The 21,188-nt window shown below is 36.6% G+C and overlaps 1 protein-coding gene across 18 annotated transcripts in view; it reads left to right on the top strand.

Annotated features, from left to right (window-relative positions):
• The first annotated feature begins 273 nt into the window (after positions 1-273).
• The window catches only part of CAMK2D (calcium/calmodulin dependent protein kinase II delta), a 342,624-nt gene continuing 321,709 nt past the window's right edge, over positions 274-21,188 (top strand). For all 18 annotated transcript variants that reach the window (XM_032333246.1, XM_032333240.1, XM_032333255.1 and 15 more), the window contains exons 1-2: positions 274-857; positions 2,507-2,601. In XM_032333246.1, coding sequence (XP_032189137.1) covers positions 793-857; positions 2,507-2,601 — 160 coding nt within the window. In that variant the 5' untranslated portion in view covers positions 274-792. The remainder of the gene's footprint in view (positions 858-2,506; positions 2,602-21,188) is intronic.

The following is a 21,188-nucleotide window of genomic DNA, read 5'->3' as shown; positions in this document are numbered from 1 at the left end:
CGAACGCGCAGGGTTGGGAGTCGCTAGAGGGAGGTGTGGGACCGGCGAGGAGGGGGCTTCGTAAGGGAAGGGGGCTGGCGGCGGAGAGAGTAGTGGGAAAAGGCGGGAGGGGGTGAGAGGGTAGAAGGCGGAGGGCTGGGGACGGCGGGCTAGGCTTCGCCCCATCCGAGCGCTCTTTCTCTCGCCGCGCAGTCTCGAGGCGGCGCGGACTTGTGGGGAAGCGTCAGGCAGCCGAGGTGCCCGCGGGAGGCAGGCCGGCCCCGGGCGCGCACGCTCGGCCGAGCCCCGGCGCGCCCTGCGCCCGCGCCTGCTGACAGCTGCAGCTGGGCTCCAGCCGTCCGCTCGCAGCTACTCGGCCTCCGCCCCCTCGGGCTCCCTCCTCTCCGCCCTTACCCCTCCAGCCCCGGTGCGCTAGTTTCGCAACTGCTTGCCTCTCGCCCCGTGCCCGGCTGTTTTCCATTTCCCGGCCCCTTCTTCCTGAGTAGTTTGCCCCCCGCATTTGGGGAGAGGGGCTGGAAAGGGGGTAGGGGGAGCGCTCAGAGGAGAAGGAAGCAAGGGCCGGTGGAGGAGGAGGAGGAAGAGAATCGCCGGACCTTGGGGAGGCGACCCCACACCACCCTTTCTGGTCATCTCCCCTCCCGCCCCGCCCCTGCGCACACTCCCTCCCGGGCGAGCTACTTTCGGACGAGGAAAGTGAGGGCGGCCCTGGGTGACAGCGCCGCGGGGCCAGTCCCGGGGAAGCCGCGCGTCTGTTCAAGTCTTGTCTGCCACGCTCCCAGCCAGGGACCGAGGATGGCTTCGACCACAACCTGCACCAGGTTCACGGACGAGTATCAGCTTTTCGAGGAGCTCGGAAAGTAAGCCTGCATCTGCACGTCCCCTTTCCAGCAGAGGGCGGGTCGCGTTACCCCCGACCCACCGGCCTCCCCGCGTGGGGCGAGGGAGTTTGGGAGACCAGAGGAGAGGGAGGAGGGCCAGTGGTGTGGCAGCTTTGAGAAAGGTGCTGGCTTAGCAAGAGGAGGGGACAGAGACGGGAACAGACCCTCCACCCCGGCTGTGGCTGATTCCGATAATCCTAAACCCACCTTCTCCCGCTCCCCCACCCTCTTGCACTAGAGACTTAGTGGATTTACGATCCCTGCAGTTGTAGATGTCATCCTGAGAAGTGTGCGAGCGTGTGTGTGTGTGTGTGTGTGTGTGTGTGTAGAGGAAACAAGAACCCATGTAAAATGCAACATAGATCATGTTTTCTGTAAATAGAGATGCCTCCTGCTTAGCCGGCGTGTCGGCCGTACGACCCACGTACGGATGAGAACTCACTGCCACAGACGGTGCCATATTTATTGATGCCGAAAGTTCAACTTGGCGTAGAGTCTGTTTCGCATCCAGTAGTTGTTCTGTCCAGGAAAAGGGTCACCCAAAGGAACTCGACCCCCCCTCCCCGCCCCATATCCACAATTATTCTTTGTACCAGATTATTCGCTCATCATCATCCTTCCTACGATTTACATGTACCTCTTGGCATTCTCTGGGAGGATTTATTTATACAGGCAGCGGAAAAGACTTGGAGACCGAGAGAAAGCTTCCCAAGGGTAGCCTAGCGTTGTATAAAACGACCTCCTATACTCGACTGGCAGAGCTACTCGGAGAATTAAAGGAAGGGGACCGGAGACCTCCTGAGGACCTTGTGCTTAGGGACCTAGGGGCCAAATCGTGAATGTTGATTTATGTAGCATCCAACCCAAACCCAATTCCTCTGTCGCTAGTGCCGACTATTACTTATGAAAGGGGTGCGTTTATATATATGTGGTTGTTTTATACAATTGAATTCAAGAAAATGTAATTATCCTTTAAATGTAATGAAAATTTTGTCCTTATATATTTATATGTTGTCTGCTGTTAAAACATGGAGAATATGTCGGAAGAGCAGCTTAATTCAAATCTCTCCCTTCCCCCAGCTCAAAACAGGGCACAGAGAAATCACCATATCAGGATTTATTAAACCACACAAATATTCCCAAGATTTATATTTTAATGAAAACAATCGCCATATTTACTTACTCAGAGCCACATTAATTTTTTTTTTTGGTAACAAAATAAATAGGCAGCAGATTTTTGCTGCTCCTCCTCAGCCATGCTCTTTGCAGGGTTTCTTCTCTTTTCTTTCTTTCTTTCTTTTTTTTCCCTCAGAGCATTTGGTGCTGTGTGAGTGTGAATTGTAAAATGTTTTCAAATTTCATGTGCAAACAAGAGCCATCATAATTGGCAGTTCCTTTCATTTTGTTGATTAATAATGTGTGCTCCCAGTTAAATAAAATTTACTTTTATTCTTCAACATTAAAAAGGTTTGGGTTTCCAGGAAGAATCATTCATTTTCTGGATATTACTGTAGTGCACTGATATTTTACAAATAACTAAATGCAATTAAAACGCTCAGATTGCTATAATTTTTTAAAAGGATATCAGAGCTGATTATATTGATGACATGCTAATTATTGGTTTTCAGGGGGGCTTTCTCAGTGGTGAGAAGATGTATGAAAATCCCTACTGGACAAGAATATGCTGCCAAAATTATCAACACCAAAAAGCTTTCTGCTAGGGGTGGGTATTTTCAACCACATATACAGTATATGTTAATTTGTCATGTTGATGTTGGTTCTGTTGTGTGTAGATATATAGTTCTAACTGAACTGTAGACTTACGTTTTGGATTATTTCTTTCCTGAATGCCTCTTGGTATGTATAGTTTAAAAGTAAGTGAACACAAAGAATTTTAACAACAAAGTATTAAATAATTACAACTGTCTATGAGCAGTACCATACATAACTCTATTTTAAAGCAAGTAAGTGTCACTAAGTGTATTTTGCCTTTAGCTGTGCTGTGAAATAACTTTCAGAAATACCCTGGAATGGAAAAATGTAAGTCTCACAACTGTCATTATTCTCTTTTGCTTTTAAGAGGAAAAATAGGTCACAGCTCAGTTGAATCTTATTTCAGTTGTAGTTACACTTGAACTTAATTCATCAAGGTATATTTAACAGTAATAGCTTTGGGAGGAAAAATTTATCATTTCTATGTTCTAGGAAGTTCAGCTTGATTTTCATGTTTCTGTGTGCACTCCAGACCTTTACTGGGTCTTCCGCATTAAGCCTTCTTATGGACTCCTGTAATGTATTTTACACGTTTTATAGCCACAGAGATAATTCTTATCATAAAATAGCTGTTGACATACGCAAAAAAACTTGAAGGGACCTCACTGCATTCTTTCTATTTTGTTGAACTCATGTGAAAGTACTTACACTGAAATGTTAGGCATTCTAATTATTGTGAGCACGTGTCTGAGGTATTTCCATGGGAATTTATGGTTTAATGAAATTTAAATGAAATTAAAATGAACAAAATGCCACAGTATAAGCCCATTTCGGTGACCTGGTTTATTTTAAGTAATGAGAGAAGAAATCCTATTAGGGTTAGATTGCCTCATTTAATTTGTCTTCTAAAAAGTCCTGCTTCGTAGTATCTTGGTATCCTTGAGTTTGATCTGTGCCATGAGCCCCTCCTCCCACCCCCATTGTTACAAATTCTACTTTTAGCAAACTTGAGGTTTAGATTGGCATTTCAGTTTATTCATTTGAGTGAGATTTTGTTGTGATTTCCTCCATCCGATTTTAACAGTATTCTGAGGAAAATCTATGTGCTGAACTAACTAGAACCATAGCTTCACAGCTTGAGAACTAATGAGAAGCGCGCTATGCTTGATTATGTTCCCCTTTCCCTTTTCTCCCCAGTCAAAAGGAGTTGCTAAACTGTAAATGATATTTTAGTTTTTAAAAAGAAAAAAATGAAAATGTGTAATTCTTTCAGTGCTTGTATGTTTTCTTTCTGTGTGCCAGGTACTTTTGGCAAGAGTAGGGATATCAGTTCTTTTGGAGGCATTACGACCCCTATCTGAAATCTCTCAGTGGCTTTAGATTTTCTCTCAAAACAAATCAGTCTTATGCTTCACTTTTACTGATTTTCTTAATTAGAGTCATCCCTCTTCATCTACCCTAATTCATACTCCCTACATCAGAAAGGCAAATACACGTGTCTCTGCTCACACATATTTTATTTTCCTTTCTTCTGCCTCCAGTCTATGGAAGATAAGTCTTCTCTAACCTGATGGGATTCCTTCTTCCTGCCAGTGTTCCTCACCTGCTTATACTCTGCTTTAAAGAACATCTACACCCAAAGCCACTTTGCCTCATCTGGATTCAATGATTCCAGTTACATTTAGGAAAAGTAATTAGGGTGAAGTACTAGAAGACATGGTTCTTCTCCTTCTCCAGTTTTCTTCCCTTGTGACTGATTTTGGGCAAGTTTCTTAACCTGCCTGTGTTAACCCTTCTGAGGAGTGAGGTGGTAAAGAAGCAGGTGTTGGAACTAAATGCTCTGGGTTTAAATTCTGATTCTCCTCCCTATTAGCTGTGCAGTCTTATGGGCAATTTACATATTTTCGATGAGCCTTCATTTTCTCATCTGTAGAATGGAGTAATAACCCTTCCTCTTATAGGGTTTGTGAGGAGTGAATTAATATGGTATAGAAGAGTATCTAGTACATATTATGTTTTCAGTGCATATTTGGATTATTGTAAAGATCAGATGAGATTACTTATATGAAAGAATGTGAAAATTATAAATCCAGGGGCAGCCTTGATTTAGCTGTGAGAACCCAATTTGAATCTTTGCTTTACTACTTCGTGTGTAAATTTGGTTTAGTCACTTAACTTTTCTTGATCTCAGGTTCTTCATCATTAAATGGGGCAGAAGTACTCATAGGGTAGCATGGGTTGTTTTGAGCATTCAGTGAATTTTATGACAATCACTTCTTAATTGCAAAGTACCGAGTCAGTTTTACCTATTACTGCTCTCTTGTAAAATGTTACAGTACTTTCCCGCAAAATGTTCAGTTTATTTTATTACCACAATAATTAGAGCTGCTTATAGCATATTTATACTTTAAATGTGTACGTTTGTTTAAACTATGCCCGTATTAAGTTATAAACTCTTAAAACAAGCTTTCATTTTTTAGTGTAACATTTCACAGCATTGAGTACATAGGAGGGGCTCAGTACAGAGTGACTAGGATCAAATGTGCGTATTAAATGGTTTGTGAATAAGTTAAATACTTAGTTTACCCCTAAGAACAACCAAATACTAGATGTAATCTATAAAGTAGTGTATTAAGAGCATATGCTTTAAAATATGAACATTCCTTTAAAAACACTCCCTTCTCAGAATATAATAATCATTAAAATGATCTTTGCAGAAAAATTTTAAGATAATATATTTAAAGGGAGATTAGAATGAAATGTAAATTAGCATACTTTATTTTCCTTAACATTCTGATTTTTTTTTGACTGCACTTAGCAGTTTTTGTAGAGCATGTAATTTTTTGTACAAATTTTTGTTTGTGTTATTTAAAATACCATGCCTTTGTAAACCTAAGTTTTAATCCTGTTTGTTTTAAAGACGAGGTAAGTCCTCCAACTCAAATAATGTTCTTTAAATGTAGCATTACAACTGAAAAGGAAAGACCATTGTCAATACATTTAAGATCATGAGGGATTGCCAAAAATTTGGCTATCTTCCTGCACAAATTTGCACATCCAACTATACTGTCACCCAGGCATTTTTCTGTGCCTAGATGTTAATGGATTTCCAACAGACAGTTTCAGTTGCATTTCCTCTCAGCTGTTAGTCACACAAACCATATTTGGGAGACTCAGAGTCTGTTGAAGAATTTCTTTCCTTTTACATTAACACGTGCATGCACAGAGCATTCATTATATGATACTGATCAGATCAAGTACACTGACATATAATTTGGCTTGTTTTAAAAATAATGTAGAAAAGTTTCAAACATATTTTATATGAAATTTCTGTCTTAAGTTTTTCATTAGATGGGATTAGAAGGCATACTTAATAAGTGGTAGTTAGTGATGATAGAATTTTATCTCCTATTTTTACCATGGGAAGTGGAAATCGTATCATTTTGGTTCCAGACAGTTAGGTTGGTACTCACAAATGCTAATTTGCTCTGCAGTTTTGATATTTTGTTGATTTTGACATGTTTATAACTGTAATGTATTTGTCAGGTTATGTGGAATGAATGAAGGGTTGTGATTGCAGTTCAGAATCCAGTGGACTGCTGGTTCTGATGGAAGATGTCCTTAGAATTAGTATTTGTGATTTATTTCATATTTTAAAGGCTTCTTGTGGTAAAAGATTTTTTATGGTAGTAATGACTTCTTGATGTTCATTTTCCAATGTAATTTTTAAAAAAAAAAAATTTTTTTTTTTTAAAGATTTTATTTATTTTTCAGAGACAGAGGGAGAGAGCGCGAGCGAGCACAGGCAGACAGAGAGGCAGGCAGAGGCAGAGGGAGAAGCAGGCTCCCTGCCGAGCAAGGAGCCCGATGTGGGACTCGATCCCAGGACCCTGGGATCATGACCTGAGCCGAAGGCAGCTGCTTAACCAACTGAGCCACCAGGCGTCCCAATGTAATTTTTGATCATTAGAAAGCACTTTTTATTACATGGGGTCTGATATGCCACAAGTCATTGAATTTGTAAAATGTAAACTACAGTAGAAGCTTTGAAATAGTTTACCCTATTACAAAGATATTTTAACTCTACTCCCTTGTTAAAGTTAAAAAAATTACATTTTATATATCTGTAATACTTCATAGATACAACACAGTTAAATCATTTGGAATTCGTTGATTTTCTAGTTTTGTTAATTCCCAAACTGATGATCTTAGTAGACTATGAATCAGGACTTTTTAAAACTACTTGACCATATACACAAATTAGGTCTCCTCTGTGAAATCTGAATGTTGCATATATTTCCTCAAATAGTCTTTTTTTACGTTATAATAGAGATGTCAATAACTAACTTTTGTTACTTTTTTTCTTTCTTGGCATCCAGGCAGTCAAGAAATTATTGCAGCTTTTCAGCCTCCTGGTTACTTGTTTTTAAATTGGAAGCAGAACTGAGATGTTAAAGATGAATCAGATTGTTCTGATTACACATTATTGATTTGGCAGTTTGGAGCTAATTAGGCAAATTAATATTTTTTAAAGTTTCTTGGTTTGAGCAGTGTTTTAAGAAAAAACTAGTAAATTTTTTTTTTTTTTTTTGCATATGGAGTTTCTACAGCTCTTTAATTACTGGGCCCCAAAGTGGCATGTATCATTTTTAGCATTTAGTGTCCTTTAGTTATGTTTAGTCATATTTGCATTCTTATGTAGGTTTTAATATTAGATATTTATATTCCTCTTTTGGTGAATGAGAGCATTATTGATATTCCAACTAGTTAGGAGATAAAAATGTATATCTGCATTTTTAGGAAATAATAATCTTTTCTGTATTCCAGCATTATTCAGATAGGCAAACTTTAAATAAAGAGTAGGTTGTCAGATGCCTCACTGTGATATTAATAACTAGTGTCAACTGATCACGCAGTAGGAATTGAATACCTGGAGAAGAACCTTCATTGTTTATACAATTAGATTAATACTTTTCATTTCCCTTGAAATATTGAATCAACTCAGTATAAAAATTAAAATTTAGTAGTAAATTTTTATGAGCCCTTCTAAGGTTAATAATCATGAATTGTTATAAAGCACACACTGGGATTGTCTTGGGCATTTAACCTCATTAAGTGCTAAGTAGAATTTGTTAAGTAGAATTTTATTTAATTTTTAAAAGTCTTTCTTGGGCTGATACTGAGGCAGACCAGCTCTTAGTATCTCTAGGACTGAGTTGGCATTTTCTTTTTTTTCTTTTTTTTTTAACATCTGTCCCTCTGCATTTATTAGCGTATGGTGTACACAGTGTTTCTTATTATTGACAATTAGTTCATGATTGTTTAGTAAATTGTGCAGCTATACATTAAGTGGAGTCTAAGCAATATTTTTATTCTAAACAAAAAAACCTTTGTAGTAATTTACATTTCACACTACTTTATAGATTATTAAGCACATTCACTTCTGTGGCCTTATTTTATATATTTTTATTTATAAATATTGAATGAATACAGTAGGCAGAGTGTTAGGAAAAGTAAGTCTAGTTACACAAATAGACATCATAGATGACATAAATGGTTTAAGTCTAGCATGAAGAAAGTGCTGCTGATTTTCAAAGGAGGGAAAGATTATTTCTGCCTCAGGTAATAAAAGGCTTTTATATAATATGGATTTAAATGAAATTTTAAAACTATAATGCAGATAGGGTTCAAGTACTGAAGTCTAAATAAACAATTTAGTGAGATTATTCATGGTCTTTCATAAAAAGTACTATCTCTTACACATCTTTTATTTTCTCAGTGCAACATATAGAATCAAGTATTTCTTTGGGAAGATATAGAGTTCCAACTTGTGAGAGAAGATAGTGTTTTCATTGCTACAGTAACATAAAACAAATTGAAGTTTGACAGTCCCTCCATGCTGTTTTCTGGAAGGAAAACAGTGTGGTGAAAAATCTTACTAAAACATTAAGGAAATGATTACAGAAGAATTAAGTGTTTTGGTAAATTCAGTTAACTGATTGAAAATATCTCAATCTACAGTTAGTTCCTAGGATTGCTTCTTGTAAATGTTTCAGGTTTTGCTGAAAAGAGAAACTCAGTCCTTAATCAAAGCACAGAGTTACTCAGGCATTCTGTTTCTCCCGGCTCAACTTATTTAACCAGTGAAGAATGGAAGACAAATGTTTGTTGTTTTTTGTTGTTTCTTCTTAGAGAGCACTGTTGTATGTGTCAAATTCATACAAAAAAGTGTCAAGTGAGAGAAAAATATAAAACTGTCAAGTGTTTTATAAATATTTTATAAAATTTATAAATTATAAAACTTGACATTTTTATATTTGTTGGAAAAAGAACTTAAGTACAGTAAGTCATATAAAGATATATAGATAATATTGTCATGTAATATTTATGTACTGTTAATTATTCTATCTAAGAGTCTATTCTCTTTTTTTAGTTAGATTATGTAGGGATTAAAAAAATTTTTTTACATAAAATCTTAAAAATGAAATTGTGTTTTATATATTATGAAACAGCGAGTACCCAATAAACCTTTTTTTAATAATACTTTTAAGGCTACCTGTGTGTCCCTTTCTGATTCCTATCTCTTGCCTTGCTCCAGGAGTTAATCACTATCTCTTACTTTTTAAGGAGAGAAATCTCTTTTTATTTCTCCATGCCCTGGAACTTTTTAATTAATTGGTTGATTTCACTTGGCCAATCAATTACCAGTGGAAAATCTATGCTCTCATTATCTAGGTATATTTAATTGTCTTGTATATGTATATGTATGTATGTAAATGTCTTGTATATGTATGCATGTATACATATATATGTATATTGTACATGCATCAATTTATGAAATAAACTGAATTAATTCTCATATTAGTGTATAATTTTATTCTATTCCTGAAGGCTAGGGAAGGTGTAAATTATTTGGAATTTATTTAGTAATAGGAAATTATTTTCTTCCTATGTCTTTCTGAAGTAATTTCATTAATGATGATGCCTATGCATTGAAATAAAGCAAGTTATACAAAACTATCTTATTAAAGGTAAATATAATTAGTGAAAATTAGATTTTTATTCTATCTTATAGAGAAGTTACAGAGCTGAGATATGTCACATCATGCCATTACTGTTTAAATTAAAATTTGATATCTTGGTAAAGAAATATTTTTGGAAACTGTGTTCTGATAACTTGAATTTCTGCTGTGAAGTGTATTCATTAGTAATCCAGGCCCAAACTCTACTCCTCCCTGATGAACTCAGTAATTTCCTCCTATGAATGGTGCCATAATTTTCCTGGACTTTCAAGCGTGCTTGGTTTTCTTTCTTAAAGCATCTCAGTGCTTTCCATCTCTCCCTTTTTCACCAGTCTAACTTGGTCTTTTTTTCTTGCTTCAGCTCTTTTAAACAGCTTCCTAAACAGGTTTTCCAGCTGATGGTTTCCACGTTTTTAAAATTCATTTATTCAGTTCATCATTAGACCTTTCAGTACACATTGTGCTGATAAATTGTAGGGATACAGAGGTGAAAAGATAAGAGATCTGCCCTCAAGTACTTTGTGGTCTATTAGTGTGGATGATCACTTGGCAAGTACTGTATAGTTTTTGAGGACTATAATAGAATTATGCACAGGGCTTTCATGTAGATAGAGGCTGAAGGAGGTTGCTGTCACACATTTCTTGAAGAGATGTGTGAGATTGTGTTTTTGAATGGCATTTGAGTCTGGCAGAGGAGGGAGAAATTGTTGTCCAGGCAAAGTAAGCAACCTGTTCAGAGGAAGGGAGAGCGTTCTGGCTCCACCCTCCAGAAGAGTGAGTACAACTAGTGCTGTTGAGATTCTTAAGACTCTGTTCAGGTGCTGCTGCCTCCATGATGCTGTCTCTAACTCATTCTCTACCCTTCCTTTCCTTCTTTAGTCCAAAGTGATTCTTTTCCTCCTCCTTTGAATAGCTTTTCATGTTTCTTAAGCAGCTGATCACATTTCTCCTTTTGTATTTTAGTTATATATGTTGTAGATTTCAAACATCTTGTGGGCATTTTTAAGCTTATCTTTGAATCTGTGTGCCTGGTACAGTAATAACAATATTGAAGATACTTGTAAATGTTTGTTGGATGCTGGACAAAATAATGAGTAAACAAATAAGATTCTGTCTCCAGAACTACACATATGCTTAACACAGAGGGACCTGTAACAGAGAAAGTAAGTGAAAATTGAGTTAGGGTTTCATGTCAAATGGGATACAGTAACTCTAATAAAATAATTTTTTAATTCATAAATTATTTCATTGTTTCCTTGATGACAAATTATGCTTTGTTGGAAAGAGTATATAATTTAATAAGTTTTTGAACAGCTATATGTAAATTCTTATTGCTGTTTTTTTAATCATGTAATGTAAAGTGGCTTACTAATAAGGGGTTAACATTTTCATGGTCTGTGTGTAGTACCACCACATTAGTACCACTTCAGTAATGCCAGATTCATGCTATCATTAAATTATTTTAAGTGTTTGGATTTTTAGGTTTCAGTCCATTCTCCAGAGGTGCTTACTTTTGACTTTTTTTTTTTTAACTTTATTTATTTATGAGAGAGAGAGAGAGAGAAAGCATGAGCAGGGTTTAAGGGCAGAGGGAAAAACAGAATCCCCATTGAGCAGGAAGCTGGATGTGGACTCAGCTCAGTCCCAGGACTCCAGGATCATGACCTGAGCTGAAGGCAAATGCTTCACCTACTGAGCCACCCAGGTGCCCCGGACTTATTTTTTAATGAAGCTCATTCAAAAAAGAATTTTGGCGTTATTTTATATAGTTTTGGATACACAAATCATAGATATTGTTTGTTTTTAAAGAGTATTTGATTTTTTTAGTAAGGGCAGTTGGAGGCCAGCTGTTAGAACTGCTGTGTCTGCCAATTCAGAAACTTGGTAAAAGGACTAGAAAGTGTGCTTTTCAGTGTTGGAACTCCCTTAGAACAATATATGTTTTAAAGCACTTATTTCTTTATTAGGGGTTTCACAATTCTATAATTTTATGGTGTATCATATATGTATGTATACATATATATAACATATATTCACACACATATTTTAAGAAGATATGCTGTTATTTTCATAAAAACATGCAACATATTTGTATGTAATCGGGGGGAAAAGTGATTTGTGATTTGTGAAATTCGTTCGGCTGAACGTTCTGGCCATTTTGTAGAAATTTTATCCATGATTAATTTTTTAGTAAAGCAAGTTGTATATGCTTTTATATTAAATATTATATTTTCATTAATGTTTTCTAGGTGCAGAGAGAATTGTATACTTTGGACATATCTCTGAAATAATTTTTAATTATTCATTACCAATTTGTATAAGTACATTAAAAATTGTATCATAAAAATATATGTATACTAATTATGCATTTTGGAGAAATACAGAAAACCAGAAAGAAGGCAACATATTCATTGTTCAATTTTCCCAGTTACTGTTGAGGTTTGTCTTTTTTTTTTTTTAATTGGTCAGAATACTGTACTAAAATATACAGTTTTGTTTCCTGCTTTTTTGCACAGTATTTTAAAATTTCTCTGTTACTAGAAATCTTTTGAATTCTTAACTGAATTATACTTCACTGAGTAAAATATTTGTATATTTAGTATTACTACTTTTTAAAAAAACTTTGCCCTTTGGTATGATAACTGTCAAAAGAGTTAAACATTGGTGAAACTTTTTTATATTTTTGATCCTTGGGAGATATTCACAAGGAGAATTAATGGGTTAGAGGATGTAATATCAAAATTTCTGATGAATTATTGCCAGGTTGCATTTGCAAGTTTAGTTCGTTTCTGCTTTGGGGGGATCATGATCTTAACTTTCGGTTTACTCACCTTCTTCCAGACCCTCTGCTAGGTATGGATAAACAAAGGTACAAAGATAAGGTCCTTCATCTCACAGTGAAATAGATGTGGAATCAAGGAAATTACCATACAGATTGTTGAGTGTCACAATCGAAATGTTGACTCTTTTGAGGTGTAAGGACAAAACTGTTGGGTTGGTGAAAGATAAGGGAAGACTTCCTAGAGCAGTTGATATTGAATTGGGTTTTGAAAATAACCAGGTTTGAATTTAAAGATGGACAGAAAAAATAAATTAATAGGAAATTATTTTAAAAATTCATGAGGGGGCGCCTGGGTGGCTCAGTGGGTTAAAGCCTCTGCTTTCGGCTCAGGTCATGATCCCAGGGTGCTGGGATCGAGCCCCGCATCGGGCTCCCTGCTCCACAGAGGAGCCTGCTTTCCTTCCTCTCTCTCCTCCTGCCTCTCTGCCTACTTGTGATGTTTGTCTGTCTAATGAATTAAAAAAAAAAAATTTTTTTTTAAATTCATGAGGGGGCACCTGGGTGGATCAGTCACTTAAGGATCTGACTCTTGATTCTGGCTCAGGTCATGAGCACAGGGTCCTGGGACTGAGCCCCAGGTGGGGCTCCATGCTCAGCTCAGTCTGCTTGAGATGCTTTCTTTCTGCCCCTCCCTCCACTCATGTTCTCTCTCTGTCTCTCTAAAATAAATAAAATCTTTTAAAAAAAATTATGAGCGATACTCAGGAAGTGTCAGTAAAGAGTGAACTTAAAAGAAGATAGATGAATACTTTTTTACCCAGAGTGACTGATTTATCATGTATAGATTTTCACAAAAGCATGCAAAAAACTGGTGAAAAGTGTTGGAAAGTTCTTTTTGCAGTGAATTATTGAGTACAGCAAGATCTGTAGGAAGGTACTAAATAAGGTGGGTTGTGGGATTTTATAGCCCTGAGTCATTAGGGATGAACAGCTGATAAGAGAGGAATAGCAACTTCTTATCAACCTCACATTTTGTTTTGTTTAGCTCTGGGGTAATACAAAAAAAAAAAAAAAGAAAAGAAATTTCAGTGACTAAGGAAGATAAAGGAGAGGAGGATTATTAGAGTCTTTTTTAAAATTTTTTTTATTATTAACTAGTGTTATAAAAGTGCCCTAGGGTATCCCATTGGTGTTTATAAACAAGGAAATTTAGTCTCTGTAGTTGTGATATTAGATTAATGACTATTGTAAAAAAATGTTTGTAGGTTTCTGTTCATAACCAAAAATAAGATGTTTAATATTCTCTGCCTGAATTCCCAATGTCTGGATTAGTACCTGGTACCCTTCACAGATATCTATTGAATAAAATGAACTATTCCATGACTCCCAAACTGCATCATTTTAGGATTAATGAATATACATTTAGGGACCCAGAACTTTTAGCACTAAGATTTGTATACATTATTCCCAACTGTTGCCTTTTCAAAAAAAATTTTTAAGGAAAGCTCACAATTGCATAGGCAGATTAATTCTGTGATATAATTTAGCACAACCTGTTGCTTTGAAAATAAGTCATTTATTTCTATCATTAGATAATGGGAATTTACTCATTTACTACTTAGAAGATAACTTCAATTTAGATATTTAAACTCCCTAGCTAAGTTCAGTCATGCAGTATATTCTCTCTGTCTTTAAAAGGATCTTATAGCTGTTAAAAAAATTGTTAGATTTCCCCATTTTATTAATATTAAGGACTGTATAAGCCAAAGGAGGAAATACTGTTTTACTTTCTCTCCCTCTAATACATAAAATTCTTGGTAGAGTATTTTGGAGTTGAGGTAGGAGCTTTGTTGAGCAGAAAATCTTCTATTCACTTCAAATCAGTGATTCAAGGTTGATATAGTCATTAGAATGTAGGTTGGAAAAAATTCTAATTCCAGATTGCCAGCAGAAATTTCACGGTCAAAGTCTACTCTGTTCTCCTGAGTGTAGATCAGTCTCCTGATTTTTCATTCTAGTAGAATTGGAGAGGGCAAAGAAAAAATTGTCAAAGAGAAGCTTGCCTTCTATAAATAGGATTGAGACTTACTTTTCTCTAATGTTTATGTGATCTGGAAATCATTTTTGGAGAAAACCTTTGGGTTGACAGCTTCCTATGCATCTTTACATTCAGGAAAAGAGCAAAAAAAAAATTGTTAACCTTAAGTTGATTTGAAAGAAGAAATGATATTTTATATTGACAACCTATTACTGGATTGCCCATAGCTTTGTATCCTTCATTTAGTCCTCATAATCATAGAGTCTGTATTCTGCCAATGACATTATAAAGAGAGGGTCCTAAGGCATGAACAGGGATGGCTGAAGGATCATTGGGATAGTTTATATTTTAAAATAGTAATGGTTCTTAAAAACGTAGTTCATATTTGTTGAATGTTTGCAAACTTTATTAGGTAGAGACCTTAAGGTATATGTTTGAATAATCCAAATGGAATAAACCCAAATTTAGAAAGACCAGCATTAGAAATATTCTGTGAACACACACAGGTCAGTTTTAAAAATAGTGCTTAGCTTTGAAAGGATAATTTCTCCCCACCCTGCATGAAAATGTTTTATTCAGACCTTCAGTAATAAGCTTTGGGGAAAAAAAGAAGTGTTGGGGAGGGGGAGTGTGAAATGAGTCTTCTGAAAAATTCTTGTATTTAGCAACTTTCATGGATTTTAAGGATTCAAGGTTTGTAAGACATTCCCTAATGAACCTCCTAGTACTTCTGGGGTGTGGGTAAAGGACATTCAGGGATTCTTGTGCCCAGTGCTGTAAGGCCTGCCATCCTCAAGTGACATGTTGCATTTGTTTCATGGTGCACATCACATTCCTGCCAGAGCCAGAGCCATGGAATGGAGGAGGCAGTATTAACCCAGGTGAAGGAGCATAGGGCCAGAGAGATTTAGGTAATAAAGAGTTAATTACCTAATTTGGAAGTTAGTTAAGTCTCTGTGTCAGTAGTCCATTCCTACAAAAATGTTCTATCTTTAAAACATTTGATATGCTGCTTTATCCCCGAGAAAATAAACTGTCTCACTTTTCCTCTGTGTGGCTGTGTACTTTTGGAAGTTTAACATTTAGTAGTGAGGAATATGATAGTTAATATGTACTATTGTTGAGGGAAGAAAGCAAGGTTAGCATTTTCTTTAAAGACAGTAGAATAGAATCATTTGTATTATTCTTGGGCAAAGCAAGCTGTAAGGGTCATGGAAATAATGAGACATGGTCAGTTCCCACAAAGAACTTAGAGTCTGGTTTGGAGAATAGGAGACACACATAATTTTAGAAGAGATAAAGATGAGTAGCAGAAAAATGTAATATGATGATTCAGTGTACCGAAATGACATTTAGTTGTGGAAACAAGCAAGGTAATATTGAGGAAGTAGAAATTAGGGTGGGTGGATAGAAGGAAGGAAGAAGAACAAAGACACAGGGGTGCAGAAAGTCATGTAAGATTCAAGGAAGAACCAAAAATACTCGTTTAGGCAAAAGATAGATAATCTGTGGGCATCTGGGTGGCTCAGTTGGTTAAGCATCTGTCTTCAGCTCAGGTCATGATCTCAGGGTCTTGGGATTGAGCCCTGTGTTGGCTCCTGCTCAGCAGGAAATCTGCATCTCCCGCCCCTGCTTGTGTTCTCTCTCTTAAATAAATAAATCTTAAAAAAAAAAAAGATCTGTGTGAAATCAGGAAAAAAGGCTTAGGGGTACCTGTGTGGCATAGTTGGTTAAGCACCTGACTCTTGGTTTTAGCTCAGGTCATAATCTCAGGGTCATAATCTCAGAGTTGTAAACTGGAGCCCCGTGTAGTGTCAGGCTTTGCACTCAGTGGGAAGTCTGCTTAAGACTCTTTCTCCCTCTCTCTCTGCCTCTCTCCTGCCAATAAATCTTTTAAAAGAATAAAAGCTTAAAATCATGTAATGTGTCTGATTGCCAAGCCGAGACTATTGTCTTAAATACAGGGAGAAGACACATTAAAGAGGGCATCTAGGACATTACTTGGCAGCAGTGAATAAGCAGGATGGATTGGCAAAGAGTGTGAGATACTGAGTTCTGAAATCTTATGATATGAAAGGATAAGGAAGGGAGAGGATACAAGGATAACTGAGTTTGTAGTTTGAATAAAGGGAATGTTTGTTTATGTAGCAAATTAAGAAGTGAAAATCAGCTGATGTTGATGATGAGTTGACATGTGTTTGATGTACAAGTAGTATATTCAGATTGAAAGATCTAAAACACCATTGAAAATTGGGTGTGATATTTGAGAAAGGGCCTAAGGAAGCAGGGCAATATATTATATTGGCTAAGAGCATTGGCTCTGAAACCAGATTGCTAGGGTTCAAGACCTGGCCCTACTATGTCCTAGTCCTTGGGATCTTGGAAAAACTTCCTGATTTTGCCAAGCCTTGGTTTCCTCACCTATTAAATAGCAATAATTAGTTTAGCTACTATTTGTGATTTGTCTGCCCAGAGTTGATGGTAAAACCCATACTAGTGGGAAAGGTTGGAAAGGGGAGAATATAGAAAGAAAGGAATGGAGAGTCTAGGACAGTGTATGGGGGTGTACATCCATTTTAATGGGTGAAAGAAGAAAGTAGGACTAGTGTAAGAGAAATGGAAAGGTATGTCAAAAAAGGAGGTGGAAACTGGGAGAGTTCAGTGCTTTGACTCTGAGGGAGAGAAGTTTTGCAAAGGAGGGGATGGTAATAAACACATGCAGTGTGATTGAGAAGTAGACAGAAATGAAGACTGGGAAAAGGCCTTGTGTTTTCATTTGGCAGAATTTCAGTAGTGTTCAGGAAGTGATCATGAGTATTGGGCCAATATGTTATTCATCACTACATTCTTGTTACTGAGCATGTAGTGTGAAATATAGTAGGTATTTAATAAGTATTTGGTGAATGGATAAAGAAAAATTATTTCTTGGGATTAAAGAATAAATGGAGATAACATGAAAAACCTTGCTTGTAAGAGACAGACATACTCAGGAGTAATTCCAGGGATTAGCCAGGTCAAGAGAATTAACTTTGATGATAAATAAAGCTGAAGCTTATTTGTAGGAAGAGAAACAAAAAATCAGTAAGGAATAGAAAGACTGTTAATGCAAGGCAAAAGTGTGAAATATATTGGTCAGTCATAGGGACTGTTGGGTGTTAGTGGGAACAGATTTGTTTAGCAAAAAAGACATTTCTTCCTAGAGAGAGCAGGATAGCAGGAGAGCGAGAAGGTAGCATACATGCTGAGGTGTTTTGAGAGGGAGAAGAAGACCATTGCAGTTCAGCTGAGATTAGTAGAAATAGAAGTAGGATTGAGAGTTTAGAGGGAACATATTCCTTATGGTCTTTGGGGTTTGTAGAGAAGAGTCTACCAAAAGCATTCTGCAGTGGATCTTTAACAGAACTAACATGAATCTCACCCCATGATGACCAGGGAGGTGTCTAGGAACCCACTAGGGCTTGACAGGGTGGGACAACAGGGATCCTGGTGCTTTTTAAATATGTAAGTTAAAAGAAAAAATAAAAGGCTTTAAAAAAAAAAACACATTATTTTTTTTTTTTTAGTTTGAATAGGTAGTAAAAATAGAGCAGCTAGAATTTAAAACCCACCCGTAGGTATAGAATACTGTTATGCTGGAAATAAAAAAATAAAAAAATAAATAAATATAAAAAAAAAAAAAAAAAAAAGAAAAATCCCTTGCCATTATCATTCTATTTTGTTCTCTGGGTATATCCAGCAGGAGAGATGAGGTAGGGAGGCAGTTAGAAAACAGAAGCTTGGAAAGAAAATTTTATTCTACAAGAATGACAGAATAATTCCATTTAGGAATGTTTGGTAGCAGATTTCTTTTTTTATCTGGAAAGAGAAGCCTGGGGGAATCTTCAATTCAGAATCTAAATTTCCCTTATTTCTATTCAATTTCATTCAGTTTCTCTGCATAAACAAAAGCCTCTGCAGGCAGCTTTTAATGGTTCAGAGTTGTACATAATTTCATCAGTAGGAAGGCACTGTTTATGTAGAAAAATTACTGTAGATCAGGAATATGAAATAAAACTGTAAAGACATAAGCTAGTTCATTTTAGATGTTTTATTACCAAAGTTTGTAAGGTTTATCACTGCGAATATTTTATTTCTTGTGTGCCTTGCTTACTTTCCTATATCCGTATCTTTGGTTCATCAACTATGATGATAACCGTAGTTTGACAAATTTTCCCCAAAGCATTGGTATTCTTAATAATTTCCTTAAAAGTCTGTCATTTTTCATTTGGTTTTTCTAAGTTCACTAAAAAAACAAAGCTGCTTTGCTCCCTGAGAAAAGCAATGAACCCAACAATTTTTATCAAGGTAGATGTGATCAGAATGTGGGTCATTTTTTCTTTTTTTATTGCATAAAATATTTTTCTGGTCCCTTACTCATTTTCTCATGGGTTCCTTTTGCTATTAACTATTGATGTTTAATACATAATTATTCCTACTTTTCTGACCCTCTACCACCCAATTTCTCATATAGAAAATTATCTTGGGTTCAGATCTTTTAAGTTCTAAAAAGAAAGCATCTCTACGACTTTATCAGTTTTTAGCTTTTGTGTAGTAATTGGAAATTTTATGTTTTTTATGCTGATGGTTTTTTAGCTCTGGACTTTGTTTCTCTGGTTCCCATACTATCTTGTGTCTTATCTTAACGTCATTATATTTGTCATCATTAATTCATTTATTCACATTAATTCACTCATGATCAAATACTTAGCAGCTGCTAGTGTAGACATAGTTCTTGATTTTGGGAGATACAGAGGTGAGCAAATTTGGTATAGGAGAGGCTGGAAGAATCATCTGGATATGAAGTAAATAAAAATCGGCTACAAGTTAGTGACCTAAAGTGAGGTAGCTTTAGGTAGGCCTCTCTGAGGATGTAACATTTGAGCTGAGGCATTAATGATGAGAAGAAGCAAACCATGAGAAAATATGAGGGAGGAAAATTCCAGGCCAAAGGAACAAGGTGACAATGAGCTTGCACAAGGATAGAAAGAAAGTAATCATAGCTGGAGTATAATTAGCAAGGAGGAAAGAAGCACACAGTGATCTTGGGAGGAAGGCAGAGGACAGATTGAGTAGAGCCCTTTGGCCAATGTTAGGGAATTTGGAACTTATTTTAAAAGCAGTCATAAGCCATTTTGAGGATGTGAGCAGGGAAGTGATGTGACCAGCTTTTGGCGTAAAAAATCTCTCTGGCTGCCAGGTGGAAGATAAATTGTAGGGGTGTGTGAATGAGAACAAGACCAGGAGAGTCTTGCAGTCTGTGGGAGATGTGATGATAAGGGAGAAGATATTTTTTGGAAGGAGAAAATATAGGACTTGCTCCTGGAAAGATTGTGAGATATGAAGGAAAATGAAGGGGTATGACTACTGGACTTATGGCTGACTCCGCTGTAATGGTGATGCTGTTAACTGAGATGGAGAATAGTGGAGTCGAATTAGATTGTGATGAGAAATCAGGAGTTAAGGTTTTGATATAAAATGTGACTCATCAACCCCCAAAAGAAACCTCTTACTCTTTAGCATTCCCCATTCTTGCTTCTCTTCTTCTCCCTCAACTGCAGGCAACCACTAATATCTTCTTTCTCTATAGATTTGTTTTTCTCTGGGCATTTCATATTAAGTAGAATCGTACATTATATAGTCATCTGTGATTGACTTCTTTCATTTAGCGTAATGTTTTCAAGGTTCATTCATGTTGTAGTATGTTTTATTATTGAATAATGTTCCATCTTAGGGACATAGCACATTTTGTTTGTCTCTCTATTAGCTGATGAACATTTGGTTTGTTTCCACTTTTCAGCCACTATGAATAATGCTGCTATGAGCATTTGTGTCCCAAGGCTTTTATATAGACCTATGCTTTTATTTCTCTTATATAAACCCAGGAGTGGAGGAAATGCTATACACATGTAAACACACACACACACACACACACACACACACATTGAAGAAATGCAAAGTGAAGAGTTCAATGTAGATAGTACCCTATAGTTATAGTGTAAGAATTAATGATTATTAACCTGATTAATTTGCATTTTGACACATGTGTATGTAACAAATAGGTAACAAAGTATTGTAATTTAGATATTTTGATGTGAGATAAAAATGGAAATAGAATTTCAGTGTAAAAAAGTGAATTATGACCGTTTTCCCTTCATGTGTAGGAATAGAGATATCACACCAAATAAGAAGGTCTTTATTTAACCATTATTTTAAAATAGCTGTGCCCACAGTTGAAAGGAACATCTGTTTCATGTCAAAGAATCATCAATCCCATCTGTCTATTCCTTGGGATCTCTTTGCTCATGTTCGCTGTTACTAGAAAGAATTTGGTGTGGGGATCATTATTGTATCCTGGATTTTTGTTAGAGTATTGATGCAGATGGGTATTTTTCTGTTCATTGAGTGGAAAGTGTGGTTAAATTCTTATCCTAGACCTATGCTTTCTGCTCCTCCTTTGTCAGAGAGGTGCCTGTTTCTGCACATTACTTTCCAGGCTGTAGTGTATACTCGTAGTCTGTTGACATTGGTGTAAAATTTGCTAGGATTTTTGCTTTTGAGGTGGCAACTGTTTGGGGGAGTGTTGGAGGCAACAAGAGCCATGAGGCTGAGATAAGCAGGCTGAAGTTGTCTTTCACTAAAACCCCAGATTAGCTGATAATCAGTGAGAAGTTTCATTTCCATCTTCTACATTGAAAAGTGAATTCAGGGTTCAGTGA

This window comes from Mustela erminea, chromosome 2 (genome assembly GCF_009829155.1).
Source record: "Mustela erminea isolate mMusErm1 chromosome 2, mMusErm1.Pri, whole genome shotgun sequence".
Lineage (NCBI taxonomy): Eukaryota > Metazoa > Chordata > Mammalia > Carnivora > Mustelidae > Mustela > Mustela erminea.
The sequence above is the reverse complement of the archived record's forward strand: the minus strand, read 5'-3'. Positions and strand labels throughout refer to the sequence as shown.